Source organism: Lagopus leucura, unplaced genomic scaffold, assembly GCF_019238085.1.
Source record: "Lagopus leucura isolate 7727_CA_CO unplaced genomic scaffold, USGS_WTPT01 Super-Scaffold_73, whole genome shotgun sequence".
In the NCBI taxonomy this organism is placed as follows: Eukaryota; Metazoa; Chordata; class Aves; order Galliformes; family Phasianidae; genus Lagopus; species Lagopus leucura.
In genome coordinates this window covers 73,638,126-73,660,459 of record NW_024962252.1, presented here as the reverse complement: position 1 = coordinate 73,660,459, position 22,334 = coordinate 73,638,126, and the positions used below count along the sequence as shown (strand labels likewise).

General features: G+C 44.4%; 1 protein-coding gene across 1 annotated transcript in view; it reads left to right on the top strand.

Annotated features, from left to right (window-relative positions):
• The window catches only part of MDGA1 (MAM domain containing glycosylphosphatidylinositol anchor 1), a 114,727-nt gene that overhangs the window by 38,133 nt on the left and 54,260 nt on the right, over positions 1-22,334 (top strand). The window contains exons 5-8 of the mRNA XM_042874835.1: positions 1,488-1,620; positions 6,133-6,402; positions 6,780-7,109; positions 9,949-10,242. Coding sequence (XP_042730769.1) covers positions 1,488-1,620; positions 6,133-6,402; positions 6,780-7,109; positions 9,949-10,242 — 1,027 coding nt within the window. The remainder of the gene's footprint in view (positions 1-1,487; positions 1,621-6,132; positions 6,403-6,779; positions 7,110-9,948; positions 10,243-22,334) is intronic.

The following is a 22,334-nucleotide window of genomic DNA, read 5'->3' as shown; positions in this document are numbered from 1 at the left end:
AGTACTTGAGATGTTCTCTCCAGCTAAATAAGGCATTCAGTGGAGGTTCACTGTAGTGCCAGGTTAACATGTAAATGACCCCAAACCCTGCAGCTCCAGTCAGGCAGTGTTCCTACCCTGATGAGCCTTTGGGTTGAGAAGAGTTGAAATTAGGTGAAGCACGTGTGGAGAGTAAAACCTTCCTGGAGCTCAAATAAATTGTGCTTAACAAAGCGCTCTTCACAGAGCTCGTAGAATTGTCTGAGACAAGCCAGATGAACTGCTATCAGAGCCAGGTTCGGGTAGCCCTTTGCACTAGAAAGGACAAAGATTTTGCTGTCTAAGCTTTTAAAAACTTATTTACACTGAAGGTTTATATGCATTTACTAATCAATAAACTGGATACATATGACTGTATAAGTCACTAGCTGATATGCCCGTAGTAAATGCCATCATTTGCGCAGCATAGCAACAAATCTTAGGGGACAGGACTTCCGTAGGGTGATTGGTCTCCTAGGTATTTATCTTCCTAATTTACTCAGTTCAAATCCTTGTTCTATGCATATTAGCATGCCTGAGCTCATCGTCCAGTCCCTTGAGGTTGCCTCAAGAGGATTTGTCATGCTGACACCTTCTCACATTTACAGGCAATTACGGAATGGTTTCTCCAAAAGAGATTTAGACAAGCACAAGGAGCACAGCAGCGACAAGCTGTCGTGAGAAGACATATGAGTTGCAGGGTGTGCAAACCACAGGATGCATCTCTGAGCTTTCTGCATTCCATAAATAAAAATTTACGGAACACATCTATTGTTAATTTAACAACTTTATTCTGCTTTTATAACATGATAGAGTGTCAGCAAGTGATTCTTGTGCTTGTTTGTTGCCATAGCATGAGAAAAGGCTATCAAACTCAGTGCAGACACTCTGGATTTATGCCAGTGTAAATGAGATTAGAATCTGGAGAAAAGAGATCAAAAGAGTTGAGGGGAGGGGATATTTGAGTATTTCTCAAATTTCCCTTTTTTTTTTTTTTTTTTCAGGACTGCAATTTTTTTTTTTTTGTGTGGCTTAACTATTGATCATGCCATATTTAAGTCAGCATCAGCCCTGGTTTACTTTGTTTTTGCAATGCTGAGACTCCCCTCACTTTATTTAGGCTCCCACTGACATCTCAGCGTGAGCTCAGGGGCTGTCCTTGGACATTTAAGGCTTTTTTTCTTTCCATGAGATGACTGTGACAAAAGCTGACAAGAAATTAAACCTAGACCCCTTCGGCACCTCTTCCAGGTTTTGTGACATTTGCTGGGCATTCTGAGAAACTCAGAGCAGTCCCTGCAAATGCTTTGTGTCTCCTATGTGTATAGCTAGGAGGGTTTGGAGTCTGCACAGCTTCCTGAGGTTTGAATGGTTATTACTTGTAAGCTCTGGGCCCGGTGATTGACTTGCAGTGATGAGCTGTACTTTGTACATATACATCTTTCTCCTCCTTTCTTCCTGACTCCCAGGGTGAAACCAAAGTCCTGAAGCTGAAGAACCTGCGGCCCCAGGATTACGCCAGCTACACATGCCAGGTGTCTGTCCGCAATGTCTGCAGCATCCCTGACAAATCGATCACCTTCCAGCTCACAAACACCACAGGTAATGCAGCAGCCTGCAGAGCAGCCATGGCCTCTCCAGGCCTACAGCTTTTAGAAAATCACCTCCATTTCACACGCGTGGCTGACGTTGTAAATCCTTAAGGCAGGAACTCTGTGGTCAGGGCTGCTTTAATTTCTTGCAGCCAGTGCCATGACTAGGCCTGCTGTGTGATCATTAAAGCAGACTATACGTAGGTGTTGAGGCACAACGGAGTTTTTAATCCAGACGCTGTTTTATTTATTTATAATTCTAAGTGATTTTAAAAATAAATTTCATACAGTCTGGAGCAAGGCAGCTGCTGCAGAAGTCCTTACAAATAATTAATCTATGTGTGACTGTGTGCTGCTTTGCAGTGCTGCACTTAGAGAACTCCCAGCCCAAGGTTCCCATGAGTACAGATGTTTTTGGAAGGCAAATATCTCTGGTGCCTTCCCAATAAATAAATCCTAGAACTGCACACACATGCACTGATATCCATGCAGGCAGGGTCTGAGTGCATCTCCAGTTGCAAACAGAATCAATTTGGTACCCCTCGCTTGACATGCATGCAACAGCTGAAATCATATACCAGATGCATTGCAAAGACCTGACTGTAACCAGTCTGTTGAACAAGAGGGGAAAAAAAAAAAAGCAACCCACACCATTACAGAGTCCCCACTTGTCTTGAATATTATCAAATAATAAGCAAATGTCAGAAAATTGCTTCCAGCTCTGGGGTATTTCATGATCAGAAAGGAAGGCAATGTAGGTGTTTGAATTATTCACCTCTCTTATGTAGCACAAAGTAGTTTGTATCCCTGGTGTCATCTTTGTGCCGTAGAAACAACACCTTTTGATGCTGACAACTGTTGATGGGATATTGTTGATACAGTATAAATTATGTTTATTGATCTGACTGAGCCCAGGGTGCTGAACGGTAGTTGCTTCATTTTATTTAGAAAGAAAAAAAGTCAACTATAACTCATGTTGGAGTAAAAATATTCCCCTTATGGTAAGATCTCTGTGAGATCTTCTCAGGCAACTCATGTCACTTCCTGAGCTTGTCTCAGAATGAAACTGCAGAGAATGCAGGAATATTCTCTTTAAAAGCCTTGTGCTCATAGTAAGGAAAGGGATCTCTGCCATCTGCTATTTCCTACTGTGGTTTACTTCTGTAAAGTTTAAAAAAAAAAAAAAAAAAAAATCACATTTCTCTTCATGCTCCCTCTCCTCTGCCAGTCCAGCCCTTCATTTCAGCTCAGCCCTTTCATTGAGTGAATAGGAAAATGTATTTTCAAGTTGTTGCCAGATCAGAAGCCAGCATAGATCTGAATTCATAGAATCATTAAGGTAAGGAAAAGATCTCTCAGATCATCTAGTCCAGCCATTGACCGACCCCTGCCGTGCCCACTGACCGTGTCCCTCAGTGCTACATCCACATGGCTCTTGAACACCTCCAGGGGTGGTGACTGCACCACCTCCCTGGGCAGCCTCTGCCACTGCATCACCATCTTTAAGAGAATAAAATTCTACTAATATCCAACCTGGACCACTCCTGGCATACCTTAGAGCTGTTACCTCTTGTCCTATTAAACACCAGCTTATTAGGTACTTATCAAAACTCTGAACTTGGTTCGTATATCTTATGCATCTAGTGATCTTTTTCTTGTGCTTTAGCTGTAAATGCACGCTTACATGTGGTTATAAAAGAGCCTGACACCACATGCTCAAAGACTATGGATAATGTATTCCCATTAAATTGTTTTCAAAAGCTACACGTGAAAATGAAGCTGGTGTTGCACTAAAGGTAGGGTTTGTATTAAATAGCATGAGAATATTTATCATTAAATATTATCTGGCTTACTTACAATGTTGGTAGTGTTTGTGCACAGGTGAGAAAATACTGTAAAAAGAAATTGTAGTTCTCTCCTTGTTTTGCATAGATCTCTTTTCCTCTTGTGTTCATTGCAGCAGCAAACTCCATAGCCTCCTTCCCTCAGGATGCCTTGCAACTGAGAAGGGTCCAAAGGGTGCAGAGGTGCATGGAAATCAATTTCTTAAACATTTATAGACCCAACTGCAATTGACTTTGAGAGGAACTAGTGGAACAAGAGAACCTGCTCTTCTCAGTCTGTTTGCTCCTCAGATAGTTCACTTGGGCTCTCTGGCCAGTTGCCTTTAGGCAGGCCACAGTGTCCAGCATGGAGATGTGCTTCTCCCCAGGCCAGTGTCAGAGGCTTGGCACTCACAGCAGGCAGAGAGCTCTCAAGTCTTCAGCCTCAGCAGGAAGGAGGCTTTCCCTTGCTGCTGTCCTGTGGCTCTGGAGCAGCAGGTTGGATCCAGCAGAACCACGGTGCCAGCTCAGCACCAGGCTGTCATTGCCTGCTCTGGCAGGGCAGGGCTGATGTTTTCTCTTTCCTTGATTTCTGCAAAATTAAGCAGCCCAGCTGGTTAATTCTCCTGCAGTTTTACTGCAGCAAATTGGACTTCAAAGGGAATTGAAAGCGACTCTTTGTTTTTAATGGTCCCCTTGCTTCTCTGCAGACTCTGCCAGCAGGTTTTCTGAGCCAAGAACAAAAGGAATTGCCACAGGTTACAAATAAATGAGATTCATCTCATGCATAACAATGTCTGCAGCTTGTTAACCCCTGTCTATTGATAGGAGTGGGATCCCATGCAGACTGCCACAGCCAGGGCTCCATTTTGGGACTATGGAGGCTCTCTGCATCATGCTGTGTGGGTGGCAGCTTTGCAGCTTTTCTGCTTTCAATCTTACATGCAACCTGCCCCAAGGCAGTGCTTGCCCAATGCATCACTTCTTTTCCATGCTTCCTTGCCCAGAACATGTTACAGCTTTGCAAGGTGAGTGTTCATCCTATCTGCACATCAAGCAACACAGGATCCTAAAATCTTAACCAAAGGCTGCAGGAGTTCTGGTTCATACTAACTGACGTATTCTTTCTGGGTGTAAGCAGGTTTCAACCTTTCTCTAGCTGGGATGTAGATGCAAGGATGCCCCCAGGCAAGATGCTGCATCTAGCAGCTTGTCTGCATTCTTGACTGATACTTCTTCAGTGTCAGGGAGCAGGAACAGCTATGTGGTATCAGTTGTATTCCTTCTCGCCACAGAAAAGTGTCCTGCCTAGGCCACAGTCTGTTGAGGTATTTTGTTTGCTGGGTTTCACCAAGTTTCATGAGGTCATCTGGAGCCCAGAGAGGACAAATCCTTGCTTTGTCACTTAATGAGCCTTCGGGCATGGGTTTCTCTCCTGGAATGCTGGAAGCAATCATAGATCCTGAGTGCAGGCTGTGGCCTCTCAAAATTCAAGGGCTCCAACCACAGGCTTCAGAATGGCCAGAAGTGCAGGAGGCAGAGGAGTAGCCCTCATCCTTAAGCATAGCTGTCCACATCTGGTTGCAAAAAGCACATACCATGGCCAGGGAGAGGGCATTGCATTTAGTGTGCTAACGCAGTATTCCAGCATAGCAGTAGTTGCAGTGCTAAATTATGGTGCAGGTGCTGAGAAGGGAGCACTCCTCCTTGCCTTGTTTGTATGAGCTGTAATTCAGAGATCCAACACCAACCCAGCACAGCTCATTAACACAGGGTCTAGGGAGAGGGAGGCTGAAATAATGATGCTGTTAAATCAAGCTTCATGAATATGGAACAATGTCTTATTTTGCATTATTATGGCAGTTACTTAAAACGTACTCCCAGCCTTTGTGCTGTGGACTGCTACTTTCTCAGCTCTGTCTGGATGGAGCCAGCAGTGATGCTGACAAGGGCTTTAAAAAGCTTGTCTTGGGATGAGGCAGAGAATGCAAAGGGAGGATGCAATGAAACTGAAAATACAAGGGGAGGAGTTTGGGATCAGTCTGGGGAGAGAGGTGTAGTGAGAAGAGTGCAGAAATAAAATAAGCCAAAACCATATAGTAGGTTGTTCAAAGGATAAGTTGCCTAGACATTTTGAATAATTCCCAATTGTTCAGCTGTGCATGAAAGAGCATCCCAGGACTTGGTTTACAGTCTGCAGGCCAACAGGGAAATCCATTTGATACCTGTGTGATGGGTGAGGGTTGCTATTCACGGTCTGGTTTTCCAGACCATGGATTTTCCATTGCCAAATTATGTGTTATTATCTTTCCTATCTGTGCAAGGAGAGTTGGTCAGGCTTTTCTCCTGAACTGAGTCCTAAGCCTAGAGAACTTGCAGTGAACAATCTCAAAATACTGTACCTAGCTGTATCCCTTTTCTGAGAAATGGCTGTGGGGTGTTTTAAGTATGGCTTCTGGTCTGGGTTGTCTGCAGGCCCTGCTTGCAGTTTTCTAACCTTAGAAAAGAAGGATGCTTTAACTCAAAAAGGTGTGTTAACGTTAATTCATTACAGGTAAAAAGCATTACTGAGTCCCTGCAGCTCTCCTTTCTCAAACCAGCTAACTTCAAGAAGAAACCCTAGAAAGAACGAAGCTGTTGACAGGTGAGTGGACAGGTCCTTTTCAAGCTTAGAAGTGTCCCTCTTTGTCCTCTTCCAGCCCCACCTGCTCTGAAACTGTCAGTCAATGAAACATTGGTGGTCAACCCTGGTGACAACATCACTATGCAGTGCTCTCTGACAGGCGGTGACCCACAGCCAGAGGTGCTTTGGTCTCATTCTCCCGGCCTGCTGCCTCCCAACAGCCTCGTGCAAGGAGGCAACCTCACCATCTGGAGGATCCGCGTGGAGGACTCAGGATACTACAACTGCACAGCCATAAACAATGTGGGGAACCCAGCAAAGAAGACAGTGAACCTACTGGTGCGGTGTAAGTTGCTCTTTTTCTCAGAGGAGGAGTTAGATTTGCATTCTCCCTGAGTGTTCTTGTACAACTAAGGGATGCTTAGCAGAAATCAGTACTCTGGAGAAGCTGTTGTGCAAGCTTCTGTGCTCCCAGATCAAGAGCTGTGCTTTGGCTACTTTCAGCCTCATACTAGGCTGCATCGCTATCCTGGGCTAGACAGGGATCCTAGTCTTACAGGTGTGAGGCCTTGGGGATCTCTTGTGGGAGCTTAGCTAGAGAAGGTCTTGGGACATATATATTGCACAGAGTTGCTGCCCTCCAAAGGAGTGAAGGGCTGTTGTCTTGTGCCATGTGAGGCTCTTTGCTGACCCTAAATGGTTTTGCATTTGTGTTCATCCCAGCCATGAAGAATGCCACGTTCCAAATCACCCCTGATGTGATCAAAGAGAGTGAGACCATCCAGTTAGGGCAGGACTTGAAACTCTCATGCCACGTGGATGCTGTCCCCCAGGAGAAAGTTGTCTACTCCTGGTACAAGAATGGGAAACCAGCCAGGTTCTCAGACCGGTTACTCATCACCAGGAATGACCCTGAGCTCCCACCTGTGACCTGCAGCTTGGAGATTATCGACCTGAGATTCAGTGACTATGGCACCTACCTGTGTGTGGCCACCTTCCAGGGAGCACCCATTCCTGACCTCAGTGTGGAGGTGAACATCTCCTCAGAGACAGGTGAGCCTTTCTGTGACATCTGGGGACCTTCTGGACATCACATCCTCCACCTCCATCCCACAGTTTTAGAGTAAGACTATTCAAAGAAGGCACCAGATTGTGCAGGAAGATAGAGGAAATGATATTTCACCAAATTTCATAAGTCCTTTTGCTTAGAAGGGAGTAAAAGAAAAAATAAAGCTGTTCATTGCTTTCTTTGGCATAGCTTATGAGGAGTATTTTCAAAGCTATGATCAGAAGATTGGTATCATCTGTTATAGCAAATTCTGTGGAAAGATTTAATGTAATGTTTACTAGATTGCAATTTCAATCTGTGTTGGGTACACTCTGCAGGACTCCATGTGTCACAAATGCCCTTCACCTTTAAAACCAGGGTCAAAACCTCACCCCATGGGTTGGTGAGGACAACCCGAAGATATAGGCGAGCTTGAGAGTCTCCCTGGGGACTAAAATTCAGAGTCTCAGAGCTGTATCTTTGCTTCTGGAAAAGCTGGTGGATCCAGCTCTACCCTTCAACATATCCATGTCATCTTGCTGTCTTTCCAGGATCTTGAGAGTATGGCACAATACAAGTAATCTGGCAAGGGCATTCAGCTGCTCATAGAGCTTGTCCTGAACCTTTATAAGAAGTTTATTTTCAGTCTCTGGTTGTGCTGAACCCATTATTTGGGCTGGTCCCAATGCCATTTCTGGACCTTATTGCTTCAGCACCCTTGGAGAAAGCAGTGTTGTACTGCTTCTGCTGATTCAGGAATCTGTCTCAGCAGAAATGCTGGGACTGGGACCAGTCTGCTCCCAGTGAGACTTAACTCACATTCACCAGCAGCCTGAAGACTGAACCCCTACCTTGCCATGGACCTGAAAGGCACCATGGCTGGTGCTTCCACTCTGCTAGCAGCCCCTTTGTCCTGTAGGTCTTGTGTGGGGGTCACCGCCACTGTGAGTAATTCTTTTTGCCCAAGAGCAGTAAATGCCAAAGTGCACTTGTGTTTAAGGATACAAAAGGGGGGAGACAGCAAAGAGCTGAGAGACCCTGGATGATCCCACCAGGGAGCTGGGCAGCTCTGTTGGCACAGGGGTTGGCCCAGGTTCCCAATGGAGGTGTCTGCAGCAGCTGCTCTGTGCTGGTGGAGAGTGAGAGCCATACACTCACATGGGTTGCTGGTAGAGAAGGTCATCCTGGCCATTCTGAAGCCTCACTTCAGCAGCTTGGTCCAGCAAAGCCCCTTTTGTGACTGAGGGAGTGAACGCCATTGTCCTGGCTGGAACAGCCCTCAGGTAGCATGAGCCCACCAGCAGCAACCAAACCACATCCAACACATGGTTCCTGCATAAAATCTTGGTGGGTTTTCCTAAGTGCAGGATCCGTGCAGAAGAGCAGCAGTGGCAGTTCCAACAAGAAAGACCTGAGCTCGCCAAGGTGGCTGCTTCCACGGAGTGGCTCTGAGGAGACAGCTTTAATTAAAAAAAAAATCTCCAAATGCAATTTTCAGCTTTTCCCCATGGAGAAAATTACTTCTAGCAGGTAAGTGAGTGGCTGCTGGCACTGTTGGCGCTGAGAGTGTTGTCGTCCATCGCGCTGCACAGGACAGGGTGTGATGAGGTTTCCCCAGCCCATGGAAGACTTGTAAATTGAAAATGCGGCCTCCTTGTTGCATTGGGAGATCACTGCTGAGGAAGATGGGGCTGGAGCCATCCTAAATCTTCTTTAAAGCAGCTGTAGGCTGTAATGTGTACAATTAGTTTAGCACACTCTTCCTTGCTGGAACTGAATTGAGCTAATACTGGTCAGGCTAGCTTGTTACAGCTGTCCTAAACTTTGCTTTAAATGGAAATGAATTACATAGTTATGGAAGTGTCAATCCAAGTGTCACCATTGTCAGCTGGAAGGGCTGAAAGTGGAGCTTTCAGAAAACGACTGCTGCCCTTCCAACTCAAATGATTCTATGATTCTATATTTACTTCAGTTGAACAGTTAACTCAGAAGCCTAATACAAATTAAATGTCAACATTACGTGGGTTTTAGCATGAGCTTTCCCTTCCTGGGCCTTTGGTGAATGTGGGGATGTGAACAACAAGCTTTCCCCAAAATCTCTCCTCCCTTCAGCTTGGACTTCTTTTGAGCTGTTTGTCAGCAGTTTTGTTTGCTGTCTGAGAGCTGTTTTTTTCTTGAGCGTTTTAGTGCCATTAGCTCCAGCTAGGCAGCAGTTCTGCTGGGTGAGCTTGTGATGCACAGGAGTGACATTTGCTGAGACCCCTCTCTCTGGAGTGAGCCAGAAGTGTCCAGCACACTGTGAATCTCAGTGTAGAGTAAACAAAGACACTTAACAGAGATGGCTCCTTACTGTGGTTTAGCAGCAAACAGAAGTCCTGGGTGTCTGACAAGGCTGGAGGTTTACTAAGCACTAATCCTACAAATCTCTGTTTCTGTCTGACCTCTGTAAGAGGACTAGATGCCTTTGCAGAGACATCTTCTATTTCTTGGTCAAAAGTTTGCAGTTCGATTTAGGAAATTTACTGACCAGAAATAGAGAAATGGATGAAAGAGGCTTTTGCAGTAAGAGGTGGGAGCTGGCAAAATGTTCCAGGAGAGCTGGCAGTTGTCATTGACACTGGGGTAAATTTTTGGAGAATCTGGGAACTTCCTTGGTACCATGCAGCTCTAGACTCTGTAGGATGGTTTACATGGGCAGTGTGTTCTTGTATGGGTTGCAGTAATACTATCAGTGTCAAGTTGAGTTCAGGGTTGCTGGAGTGATGCAGGCACAAGCATCTTGGGAATGTTTGTTGCTTATTGGAAATCAAGCGTAAAACCAGTCCCTTTTTATCTCCCTTTTAGTGCCGCCAACCATCAGTGTCCCCAAGGGTCAGTCTACCATCACTGTCCGGGAGGGCTCCAGGGCTGAGCTGCAGTGTGAGGTTCGAGGGAAGCCTAAGCCACCCATCATCTGGTCCCGAGTAGATAAGGAAACCCCCATGCCTTCAGGGACAATGACGGTGGAGACATATGATGGGAAGCTGCACCTGGAGAGCGTCAGCCGAGAAATGAGCGGGACCTATAAGTGCCAGACAGCCAGGTACAATGGCTTTAACATCAGACCACGGGAAGCCCTGGTGCAGCTCAACGTGCAGTGTGAGTATAATATGTAAGAGGAATACCGGTCTGAATGCTTGTGTGAGTGCAAATCATCTCTGTCATACTGAGTAGTGCTTTCAGGCAGGGCTGGCGTTTCTTACTGGGCTGAGATTGCATGTCTCTTTTATCTGAAGACCTTTGAACAGTTTGTATTTAATTGGCCTGGCTGCAAAGACAAGGGTAGAATACTATATGGGTAGTGTGTTGCAAGTGGAAGAGAAGGGTGTTGTCTGTGTTTGTACACAATATTTTTCCATTTCTCTATCAGTTGACTATATTGCAAAACAGCTGCTTTGCAAAATGTGCATTCAGGGCATATTAAAAAGGTTGTGAAGTCAGAATTGTTCAGAAGATAGCAAATGAATGTCAGTTATGACATTTCTACCTCATAAACCTTTCTGCATCTTAGTTTCCCCAGCCTGAACCATTTTGCCTGGAAAGCAGCACTAGGCAGACCCTCACATGGACTGCATAATTCCAAATAGTTTCCATGCAGATCGTGTGAGCAACAGAAAACTGACGGTTAGCATGTGGCGTATTGAGTGATTTCAGTGATGGGTGGTGTTCCCAGCCTTGCTTTGGTGAGTATATCTGTGCATTAAGGTGAGTGCTGCCTCACTCCTCCCTGGCTCACTCTCCACGGAAAGGAGAAGCAGGACTGGAGCAGATAACCTGGCTGAAGCCAAGCAGGCATATTGCTGACAGGTGCAAGCTGTTGGGAGTACAGCAGTAACAAAAGTGTGCCATATCCTTCAGGCATATTGGAGTATTCTAAGATTCCCCTTTAAAAACAGTTTGCCTGTCCATTTGCGAGCATGTCAACAATTGAATTATGGGATGGGGAAACGTGCAGGTTTTCATGAAGTGGAGATGTGTGTGGAGAAGATTCTGTGCAGGGTGGTTGTGGGTGCCTTGATTTAAGCTGTTTTGGAAGGCAAGCTGGGATGAGCATATGGTGCATGGGAGGATGCAGCAGGGAGAGTGATCCTCACCCCAAGGATGGATGGAGATACAGCAAAGTCTCACTCTGGAGCAAAGAACAATCAGATCTGCTGGAGCCCCCAGTTCTTGCTGGTGTTTGAAAGTGATGCTGTCCCCACTGTATGGCATTGCAGAGGGAGAGGTAGTGCCCAGCCTGGGATGAATTCAGGCTTGATAGGTAGTTTGGAGGGGAATCACAGCTGTATATCTTGAGTTGGAGTGGATAGACACAATTCTCCATGCAATAGATGGTAGGCAGAAGCCTGAAGTTGTTGTGGGTATGGCCTATGGTGTGATTGATCCACAAGAGGGAAAAAAAATTGAACTTCTGTATAAAGAGTAACTTGACATACTCTTCCTATAACTTTTCCTTAAGCCAAGCAATGTTTTGTTGTGATCTAGCCCAAGTAACAACAGCATGGTCCATGCATAATAAACAAACTGTGAAACAAGAAAGGAGGGCAAGAATTGCCCCCATTGCTTTTATATCCCCTTAAAAAATGGGAGGAAAAAAAGCCAACAGCAAGCAGCACAGCCCATGTTTATGCCTCTCCTCCTAGTTTGAGCAGCTGGAAGGAGGTGGGTGCAGTGGTGGGGCCGCAGTGGTTAATTGAAACGTTGCTCTGCAGTGTGAGGAGCTCATTAGTCCGGTCGCTTGCTCTGGAATTCTCATCATATCAGAAATGGGGATCGTGTGGCTTCTGCAGCCTCCGTGATGAGTGCTTCCCACCGGAGGGCCCGGTTAGGTGATAGGCATCCACAGAGCTGCGTGCGCCCACCTGCGTGTGTGTGTGTGCATGCAGACGTGCCTCTCTGTGTGTCTGGGTGAGCTCCTTTTGAACCGGCTCGCTCAAGGGAAGAGCGAATTCTGAGTGATAATGTGGCTGTTTCTCTGATTTGCTCCAAAGCTAAAGTTGCAAAATCAATACAGCAGATCTGATTAGATGTCAGAACCTGTTTCTGTGTTTCTTTTTTCTTTTCCTTTTCTCCCCTTGCCCTCATGCATATGGTTACGTATTGTAGCAAACCAGCCCAGAAATAGGCTTTGCCAACTGCACTGCAGTATTGGAAAAGAGAGCAAGAAGACAAAAAGAACAAGTCAGCTGTCACAAAAAATTGTTCTTATTTTTTTACATTTTGCAAGCAGAAAAAGATGTTCTTTTATCTTATGAGCAGTAATTGTCTATCATCAACTCCCTGACAGGCTGGCTAGTCTGCTCCCTGGACTTCTTGGTCTGAACTGTAGGGGGTTGGAAGATTAATAAGTTCATGAAAGTCCTTGCAGCCTCATAGGTCTGTGGTTAGGATCAAGAAATGTTACATACTGGTTAGAGGGAGAGATTGGGCTCTGCAGAACTCCTGGGGATCCAGCTACCACTCAGTGTGACAATTTCTCGTCTTTTCCCATTTCTTTAAATCAGGAATAAAACTGCTCTGTCTCTTCAAGGATATGTGAGGCATAATAAACAGCACTTTGAAATCTTGGAACAAAAATAGCCATGGAAGGGCAGAGTGCTGTTGTTAATAATATCAACGCTATTGTTAATGCTGTTGTCAAGCCTTTTTCTAGGATTAGGTACTTGCTCAAGAAAATCCTGGCAGAAAAATGAATCCTCTGCAGAGGTGGGTTTGAATTGAGGTCTGGGTCACTCTGCGCAGATGAGATCAGCATAAGGCTGTAAAACACCCTCTGGACTTGAAAATGTATGGCTCTCTGTGCATTTTGGATTAGAAAGTATAGTATGAGCTAACACGTATGAAAAGAGGAAAAAAAGTCTCCGTGTGGATCAGTGAAAATGATGTTACCTAGATGCAAATTTAGCAAGTACATAATGTAAAAGAAAAAAAAGTAATAATAAAAATCCGTGCATTCTGCAAGCCTGGTCAAAATAGCATTTCCATAAATTGCGGAGAGCAGGAGTAATGCACAACTCTAGCTATTGCAAGAGCTGGCCTTAGCAACAACTTTATCTTGTTGTGGTGATATTACATTTGTTCTGTTAGAGTCTTACATAATAGCACAGTGCAAATTGTAATCCCAGTACACTGTTCTGCTTGCATGATTACGTGCCAGCCCTAATGCTTTGTCAGTGCTGACCATCATGTTACATGCTTCTGGACAGCTTTGTCAAAGTCCAGCTCAGCCCTACCCTCCTCATAACGCCTAATCCTTGATACATCTCCTCCAGGGAATATTTATGTAGTTCAGTCTGAACAATGATGCTGTTTTTCATCTTTGGGTCACACTGCAGATGATGTCTAGGCAGAAGGAAACACTAGAGAATGAATAAGATGGCCTGAGAACTTGACCCCCTCTAGATCCAAAATAGTAGTCCACAGTCATCTGGGATTGGTCTCCAAAGAATTAGACTTACTGCCCTTAGGTTGAGTTTTGCACTGTACAGTGGGGAACAGGTGGATCATTGTTTCATCTTCAAAGCACAGTTAATGTTAGGTGCAATCAGGAAAGTAATCTGACATTGTCTTTGGAGGGGCATCCACCATAGTTAACAGGACTTCAGGAGATATGTGTAGTTCTAGCAATGTGCATGGCTATAAGGCCAGTAACAAGGACAGTGATGGGGTGAGAGACAATGGCCTTAAGTTGCAGCAGGATAGGTTCTGGTTGGATTTTAGGAAAAATTTCTTCTCAGAAAGTGGTACTACATGTGATAATGCATTGGAACAGGCTCCTTAGTGAGGTGGTGGAGTCACCATTCTCAGAGGTAGTCAAGAAACATTTAAAAGAGGCACTGAGGGGCGTGATTAGTGGGCATGACAGTGATGAGTTTATGGCTAGACTAGGTGACCTTAGAGGTCTTTTCCTACCTTAATGATTCTATGATAAGCAGACCTGGCTCTGCCCCCATCTGAAAGGCAGCCAGAATACAACCTGGGGTGGCATCTGTTGCCCTTGCTACTTAAAGAAATATTCAGGTGCAGAATCCCATCCAAGCCCACGTGCTATTGACTCATTTCTCTTTAAAATTCTCCTGAACCTATTGGTAGTGCTGTACATTAGGTGGGCAATAGTCAGCATCAGTTCTCCCTGTTACCTATGTAGCAAACAGAAGAACAGGGAGCAGAGGAAGGAGTGATTATGTCAATAAGTAAGACGTATCACTGGACCCACGCAACTAGAAATGAAAATGCACTAAATGGTTTCAATCAGTGTCAGTGCTCTATGCAGGTACCCTACTTGTTCTGGAACATAAACATGGATATTAAGTACTTTATTAAAAGTGCTCTTGAGAAATGCTCCTGACATGGAGATGGTTCTTCAGAGTGGTTATGATGGGGCTTTGGGCTCCTCAGAGCTCCCTGCAGCTCTCTTTGCTTATGTGAAGGGAGTCTAAGAGAAATGAGACTGTCCCTGGCCAGTGCTGGTTCATATCTGTGACTGAGTTGGTTTATCCATCTTGCTGCTTGGGCCATGTGAGCTGGAGTGTGGAGCCATCTGCTAAGAATTTTAGACTTGGCTGGTTTAATTTGTGAAATTATTAATAGTAGCTGTTTTATTTTTTTAATTATGATTTTAATCAGTGAAGCCTAGTCTGACACTCTACTTCAAGTGGAGGAATGCAGTTCAGAATCTTTATTGGGAGCTGGAGGTAATTTTTCTACTCTTACAGTTGCTGAGGCTTTCCTGTCCTTCCATTCATGTTCAGTATTGTTGTGCTACATCCCACAAGTCTTGTTCCTAGCAGAGGGAAATCTGTCCTCTTGTAATAACCAGAGCTCTGGGATGCTAAGGGTGATCTTAAAAATTAACTGAGGTTCTTCTGGAAAAAGTGTGCCTGCATTCAAAGTCATGGGTAAACCTTGCCTTTTGTGAATTCAGTGTTTGCCAACCTGGGCACCTTCATTAGTGAGAAGAAAATTATTTGCAGCTACAGGCATGACCTCAACCCACCAGTATGAATGGGCAAAGCCTGACTCTGTCATTTGGTCCTACTTCAATCAAAATCCTCCTTGTTTCTTTTCTAATTTGTTATAGGTTTGTGTGACTAAGCTGAAAGCATACATTAATTCTGTTTTTCCATCAACACAGAACCCTCCTCGTTAAGAGTTGAGAGTTTTGTTCCTGTTTGTCAACACGCTTTCAGCTAGCAGTGCTGTCTGGGATTACGTTGCTCTGAGTTTGTGTTTGTGCATACAGCTCTGTCCTCAGTGTTACAGCGTGAGGATTGCTCACTCGGCTGCCCAGTGCCTGGGCTGCTAGCAGCTAATTAGAGTTGTCAGTCTAAGGACGGGCTGAAGAAGGAATCCATTTCATTCCGTCATGGCTGTAAATCCAAATGGCCATGGTTCAGAGCACAGTAACAACCACAAAGGATTAGCTGGCCTTGGATTTGTTTTAACAATTACCATCTCTTGGTCCCAGGGCCTGGCAGACAAACTGTGACATTGCTTACATTATCTTCAGACTGAATCTTAAGACGGGGCTGTATCAAATGCGGCCAAAGAAAGGATGGCTCCTGTTTGTCCAGGACCTGTTGGCCCTATCCTCCTGCCAGCCTCATGGCATTGAAGGGCAGCTAGTCTGACATGCCAAAGGGTGTTTGGCCAAAACTTACTTCTTTGTGCCTGCCTTTGTAGTCTTTATCTTCATGGATCAAAGCCTCAGGACACCCGGAATTGAATTTTTGTAGCATTTGGTATATGCAGCTTCGGAGGAAAAAAAAGTCTTTCACAGAGTAAAGCTACTGTATGTATTTTGATCTGCCAGATTTTTTTTCATTTCAGCACATGGAATTTGTTCCACAGGATCCTAGTCTGCACTTGCTGCCTGATGGGGAGGATTCTTGTGTGCTGCCACTCTGAGATTTTCTTGGGCAGTCTCCCTTGTTTTCTGAGAGCTTTTCAGATTTACCTCTTTGATTTGAAATGGTTTGACAGAGCATGTCTGCATGCTGTGGTGACCAGGAAATGTATGAAATTTGAGATGTAAAGCAGAAGGTACATATGGTGGGGAGAGTTCACTGGAGCGGTGGTGACTGGGGAGCAGATTTAGATGCATGTTGGGTGCAAAACACCATGAGGCCTCCACACTGCATCGTGGGGAGATGGCCATGAGAGAAAAGAAGACAACATCCAGACATATGCCTCAAGAAGGGGGAAGCTCTGGGTATGCTGACTGGATTGCAGCCTACTTGTGCTGCCATTTGGCCTTTCAGTGGCCCATTTCTCATCTCTGAGCAACTCCATAGTTGTAATGATAGGTTGAAGTAAAAGCCTACGTGAGAGCTCCTTGTCTAGAGAGATGAATTTGTTTAGATGAGAACTGGTTTAAATCAGCTAATCTATTTCTCAGTTATTGTAAAGAGAAACATACCTGTTCCATAAGCTGCTGCTATCCTGTTTTTGGCCATATTCTCCAGGAAGAGCAACTTAATTTTATCAAGTCAGAGAGATGTCCACACTATATAATTTTGGCAGGAAAGGAGAGACAAGACCTGCACACACATAGAGGATGGCAGACAGCCTTGGTCATCTCTATGTAACTGCTCACCTACTGTGGCCCTCCTGGGGCTGAACACCACATTTAGTGCTGCTTAAATTCAGATACTCCTCTTAAGATTTTCTTGCTCTGGCAGTCATTTTCCCTTTCAAATCTAGCTCTACATCAGCTTGTTAGGTTAAAAAAAAATCTCCAGAATCCTCTCTGGTGCTTTGTGCTGAGCCTCATGTGAGGCTGCAAATGTACATGTCTGGTCTGGGTGTGTCCTTGTCTTTAAGCCATGTTAGTATACATCCCCAAGTTGTTTCTTTGGTTTTGAGCCCTGTTGTTGATTTTAGGCCATAAGTTAAACCATCTGTATCAGAGATCCCCAAGCTGTGACGCAGCTGGTGGTACCCAGACTACATTGAGGCAGCCTGGCTGATAGGAGAGGATACCCTGCTTCTGCTCTGGTTTGCACAGGGATGTCATGCAACTTTCTTCTCTGACAGTGTATTTACTTCTGGCATGTGCTTACAACCAGTCAAAATTTATCTCTTGGTCTGCACAGCACCTTAGGCATATGGATGAGTTCAGAATATGGGCACTTGGGCAAGACAGTGGACCAAGAGCCATGAATCCTGAAATGTGGGTTGGAGGGATATCCTCTGCAGAGGTGGTAGAGGGGACTGGTACCTGTTTGTGTGAATTGAGTGTCACAGTTACACTTGGAGGAGAAAAGTTTTAAATGTGGGGACCCAGACTAGGGTTACAGAAGGTAAGAGGATGGGAAGGCTTGTTAGCGGTAGCTCTATTTTATTAGAATGTATGTACACCTGAGCAAAATAGATTTGCAGAGGTATGTGCTATACTGTGAGCTGTGTGGTACCACTGGCAACAGGAGACATTGGGCAAGGGAAGTGCTAGATAAAGGGAGTTAGTTAGAAAACTGCAATCAGCTTTCATTTTAAGGCTGGGATCACAAGATGGGAAAGGAGGGAATATCTTGTTCCTGCCAAATCCTGCCTTGTGGTGACCAGAAAGCAAACATGTTGAGCACCCAGTGGGGGAGAGAGATACCATGGAGCAGGGCTCACTGGGGGGACCAGGAAGGCACTGAACAGACAAAAAAAAGCATCTCATTTTCTTGTAATAACTCACAGCCACTGCAAAAGCATCCGAGACACAGAGAGAGGTGAAAACAGCTGTCCACGTGTGCAAGGGAGTATATAACATCAAACCTAACACAGGGCCTATGCTAGGGGAGCTGGGACGTGCTGTCCCCAGCCTCTTTGACAGGGAGAAACAATGAGGTGCCATGGCAGTGTGCCAGCGGCTTTGCTTTTCTCCCATGATACTTTGGCCATAAAACCACCTCATGTAGCACCAGCAAGGGTACTATCCCTCATCTTCTCAGTGCAGAGCTATTTCCTTCTAGCTCACTGGAGGACTGCAGCAGGCATATGGAGACAATGTGCAGAACAGTGATGCCACGTTGAAGGAGGAGATGTTGTGCAAGGAAACCCCCCTGAGACACCCATGGTATGAACAGAAACCATAACAGGAAACTGAGCATCCCAGGGAGGGGTCTAAATTTTAATTAGCTGTGACCATACTGACCCTGAGCTCTGAAACAGCACCAATTACAGTCACTCCTACAGGGAAACTGTTTGCATGTAAATTACATTACAGAGGTTCTCAGACTTTCCTGCAGCTTTAATAGGCCTTTCTGCCACCTGTTTTGTGCTGGGACACAGAGGGTCACTCAGTGGGAGGCTGAGGGCTCCATTTTTAGGAAGAGTGTAAGACTTGTTGGAGACACCTGTGGGGGAAAAAAAAAAAGTGCTCAGTTACTAGTTTATGCTTTTTACTTGGTTCTATCTCTGAGAAAGAAACTATGTTTTCTTTGAAGCTAGAAAACTGTTTTCTCATTGCACAAAGATTGTATTTCCAACATGCGCTTCTCATCTTATTTCACTTCATATAGTTTCTTATTTCCATCCCTCTTTGCCTTTTTATTGCAAACACAAATAAGTGTGTGTGCACACGTTCCTACCTTACCTCAGTTTTCACTTGTGATTCAAACTTAATTGGTCTCTAGGACAGAGATAAAACAGTCAGTTTTCTTTTATGAACCCAGTGATGAACGTGTGAAACCCTTCTGGTCCCAGGAATTTACAGATGTGGTTAAATTTCTCAGTTGCATGCAGACTTGCTGCATTTTGCATGATTTTGGAGTCCTTGTTTCTGGGGTCACATGCAATCACAGGAAACCATGGAAATTTTTCATTACTGTTGACTGTGAGGAAGCTGACTTCTGAGTGTTCGCTTTACTTGCCAAGCTACAAGGGGATGAATGGAAAGTAGAAGAGACTGAAAATTACTGCTTCTGCAGGGAAGAGGCATCTGGGATAGATCCCTGCTGGTAAAGAAAGAATGGCAATTGAAGGCCAGTCCGGCTCATCCTTTGTAGGCTCTTGATCTGTTGAGACCCACTTTCATGACTGGAAATCTCATCCATTGCAAATGTGCTGCAACTCTAGGCAAAACTCAGCCATGCATTTGATGGGAGGGATTGGTTGGCATGTCAAAACTTACAGGTTCCTGACAGTGGCTAAGATTGAGGTCAAGAGAACAGTAAATAATGGTGGCATTTGCACAGAGCAGGGATTTTCCTTACCAAGTGCTGATTGTGAAAAGATTTTACTGCCCTAATCATAAGCTAGAATGTGGTAGCTCATAACAACTTAATGCAATATAGATGGGCTTAATAGTGCTAGCTCTGCTGGGATTTTCTTAGCAGTTCATATCATATGCATAGAACAGACCCTTCAGCCAATATCATGCTATGCTGTAAAATGGGGAACTGAGGGTTAAGGGAAAGGGAGCAATGCTCCATGTAAGGTAGATTGCTGGAGAGTATAAAGTGTATAAAGCCATGTTGGCTGTCAGCTGTTAACTTCTCATTTTCCATGTATTTCAGTGTAGTTTTCAGGAGAATCCGCTCTGCGACCTCAGTGGGTGCAGAGGTGAGACTGCCTGGCCTGTAGTTCCCCAGGGCTTCCTTTTCTCCATTTTTAAAAATGGGAATTATGTTTCCTCTTTTCCAGTCAGTGAGAACTTCCCCAGACTGACACAACTTCAAAAATATGATGGATAGTGGGTTAGCAACTTAAGTCAACTTAGTCCCTCAGTAAGTTGTTTCCCTCAGGAAGTTGTTCCAATGAATTTTTACTGCCACGGTTCAGTTGTCATGACTTAATGTAAGCTGGTCTCTTTTCAGTTTCCAGATACAAGCTCTGTTTATGCCTTTGTCTTCTGACATAAAGAGCTATTTGTTATTAGAGGCTTCTTTCTTGTGTAGTCTGAGGTACCAGAACCAGTCATCTCTTAGCCTTTTTTTCAGTACGCAGTCCAGAGTCTTCTCTGCCATTCACCACAATGCATGTTTTCCAGTCCTTTTAATCATTTTTGTAGTCTTTTTTTTTTCTTTTCTTCAACATCATTCTGGCAGCATGTAACCCCTATTAAACAGATTTTTTTAAATGATCCCATTGATGCAGATACAGCAGTGATGCCAATTTCACAGTACTTTCAGTTATTCTTGACTTAATCATACCAAGATTTTGACACCTTTGAACTACAGAGTTATGCTGACAGTTGACATGGTTATATTGACTCAGGCTCCTCCTGGAGTCATTGTCTCTTTTTTGACAAGAGTGAAACATTCTCTCCTCAACAGCTTTTTTTTTTTTCCAAGTCTTTATGTTTTCCAAGGCAAATTGAGTGTTCTTACTATAAGCTCATTCTATCAAGCAAACCAAGCTGTCCTGTATGAGGCATCTCTCAAATATTTTATTTACTACTATGTATTTTCTGGGCTGGATGGGACTGTGAGCCACTTGGTCGAGAGAGAGGTGTCCCTGCCTGGAGCAGGGGGGTTGGAATCGGATGATCTTAAAGGTCCCTTCCAACCCAAACCATATTATGATTCTATGATTTTTACATTACCCACAGATGTTAGTATCTTATTGTGAATGGGTGCTTAAGGATGGTGATTCTGTTACTGCATGTTGAAATGCTGTATTTCTGTGGAAGGGAAGGAAGCAAAACCCAAGACACATCCCAGAGCTGTGCCAAAATCTGCACACAGCCACCCTAATTGCAAGGGAGAAATTATGTATCATACTGGATATGCTGCCAGATCTGGGGAGTTTGTAATTGATATTCTCTAGCTATGCCAACCTGCTTGCTGGTGCTTTGACCTTGGTGGTGATGTGAAATAGCTTCAGTGTAAGAGGTTCATGTGGGATCTCACCTGGGATGTCTTCCCGGGGAAGGGCTTTCCTTTCACTACAGAGATCTCAGTGGTGTGTGCACCAATTTAAAATTTCTTTTTGAACTTTTTCAGTGAATGTGTTTTTAATCTGTTTAATGTAGACTACATTTGAATAGTATTACATCTTCAATTAGTCTGTCATGTGGAAGCAAGCCAGAATCTTTCCAACGCCTGAGGATGTTATGACAAGATAGTTACTTTTCTTGTTGCCTTCTCAAACACTACCCAGTTTGTCTGCCAAGGACCCATAAAACCATATTAATCACCATTCATTTTTTAATTTGTATAGTTGCATCCCACATTCATCTTCCGTAAGTTCTGTTTCTGAAATCAATGAGGAATAAAAAGGTTTATTGCTGTTTTTTTTTTCCTGAGTTTTTCTCTGCTTATGTTGACCCAATGAGCTCACATCTGCACTCTTATAAGGAACACAATCATGGTTGATACAGAGTACTTTTATTTCCTCTGGTGTTTGGAGGTTGCTATCACATACTTCCCCTCAAGGGCTTGGCTAGATACCCTTTTTTTTCCCCATATTTTCCTACTTTCTATGTCATTTTGGAGGTTTTGCAATCAATTGTTAGTCTGTAATCCTACCATTTTTTCACAGATGAATTCAGGCCTGGATTTGCAGATCTAGCTATGCTTGCACAGAGAGAATCCTGTCTTTCCTTCATCTCTGACTTTAGTAAAAAAATTTAGCTACCAGATTTGAGTCCGTGCAGATTCTTCCCAGGGCTGTACACAGAATTATACTCTTCCTCTGCCCACCGCAGTGGGATGGCTCAGCAACCACTATTGAAACTTGTTTAGAATGTCTTTTTGATCTGGTTCTGAAAGGTGGTATCTACCTACCACAGAGAGGGTGGAAGGAGCAGGATGACATGTTGCAGCGTATGCTGTCTCAGTTCCTCAGGCAGAAAACTGCTGATGGAACAACTCAGGCCAGGATCCAGTTTAAACTATTGATGCAATGGATGAGAATGAGGAAGGTAATGGCTTTACTTTTTGTGCCCCAAAAAAAGCTGGGAATGGGAATGAAGGAAACTGTATGGAATAGATTTCAGGCATGTATCTGTTGGACCAAAATCTACTCTGACCGGGGGGTTCCCAGATGATCTGCAGAACGTCTTCATTACTATCAAAGTTCTCATCAGTTGACGTGAAAAAGTAACTGTGAGATAGTCACATGCCCACATTGCAGGGATGTTGATTCTCCAAATGTTTCCACTAGTGCTGGCCCAGAAGCAGCCTGGAAAATCAAATGCCAGAGAAGGTTTATCCAGAGAGTGGGCTTGCTAATGAATTTCCTTCTCTTGCTCCAAGTCC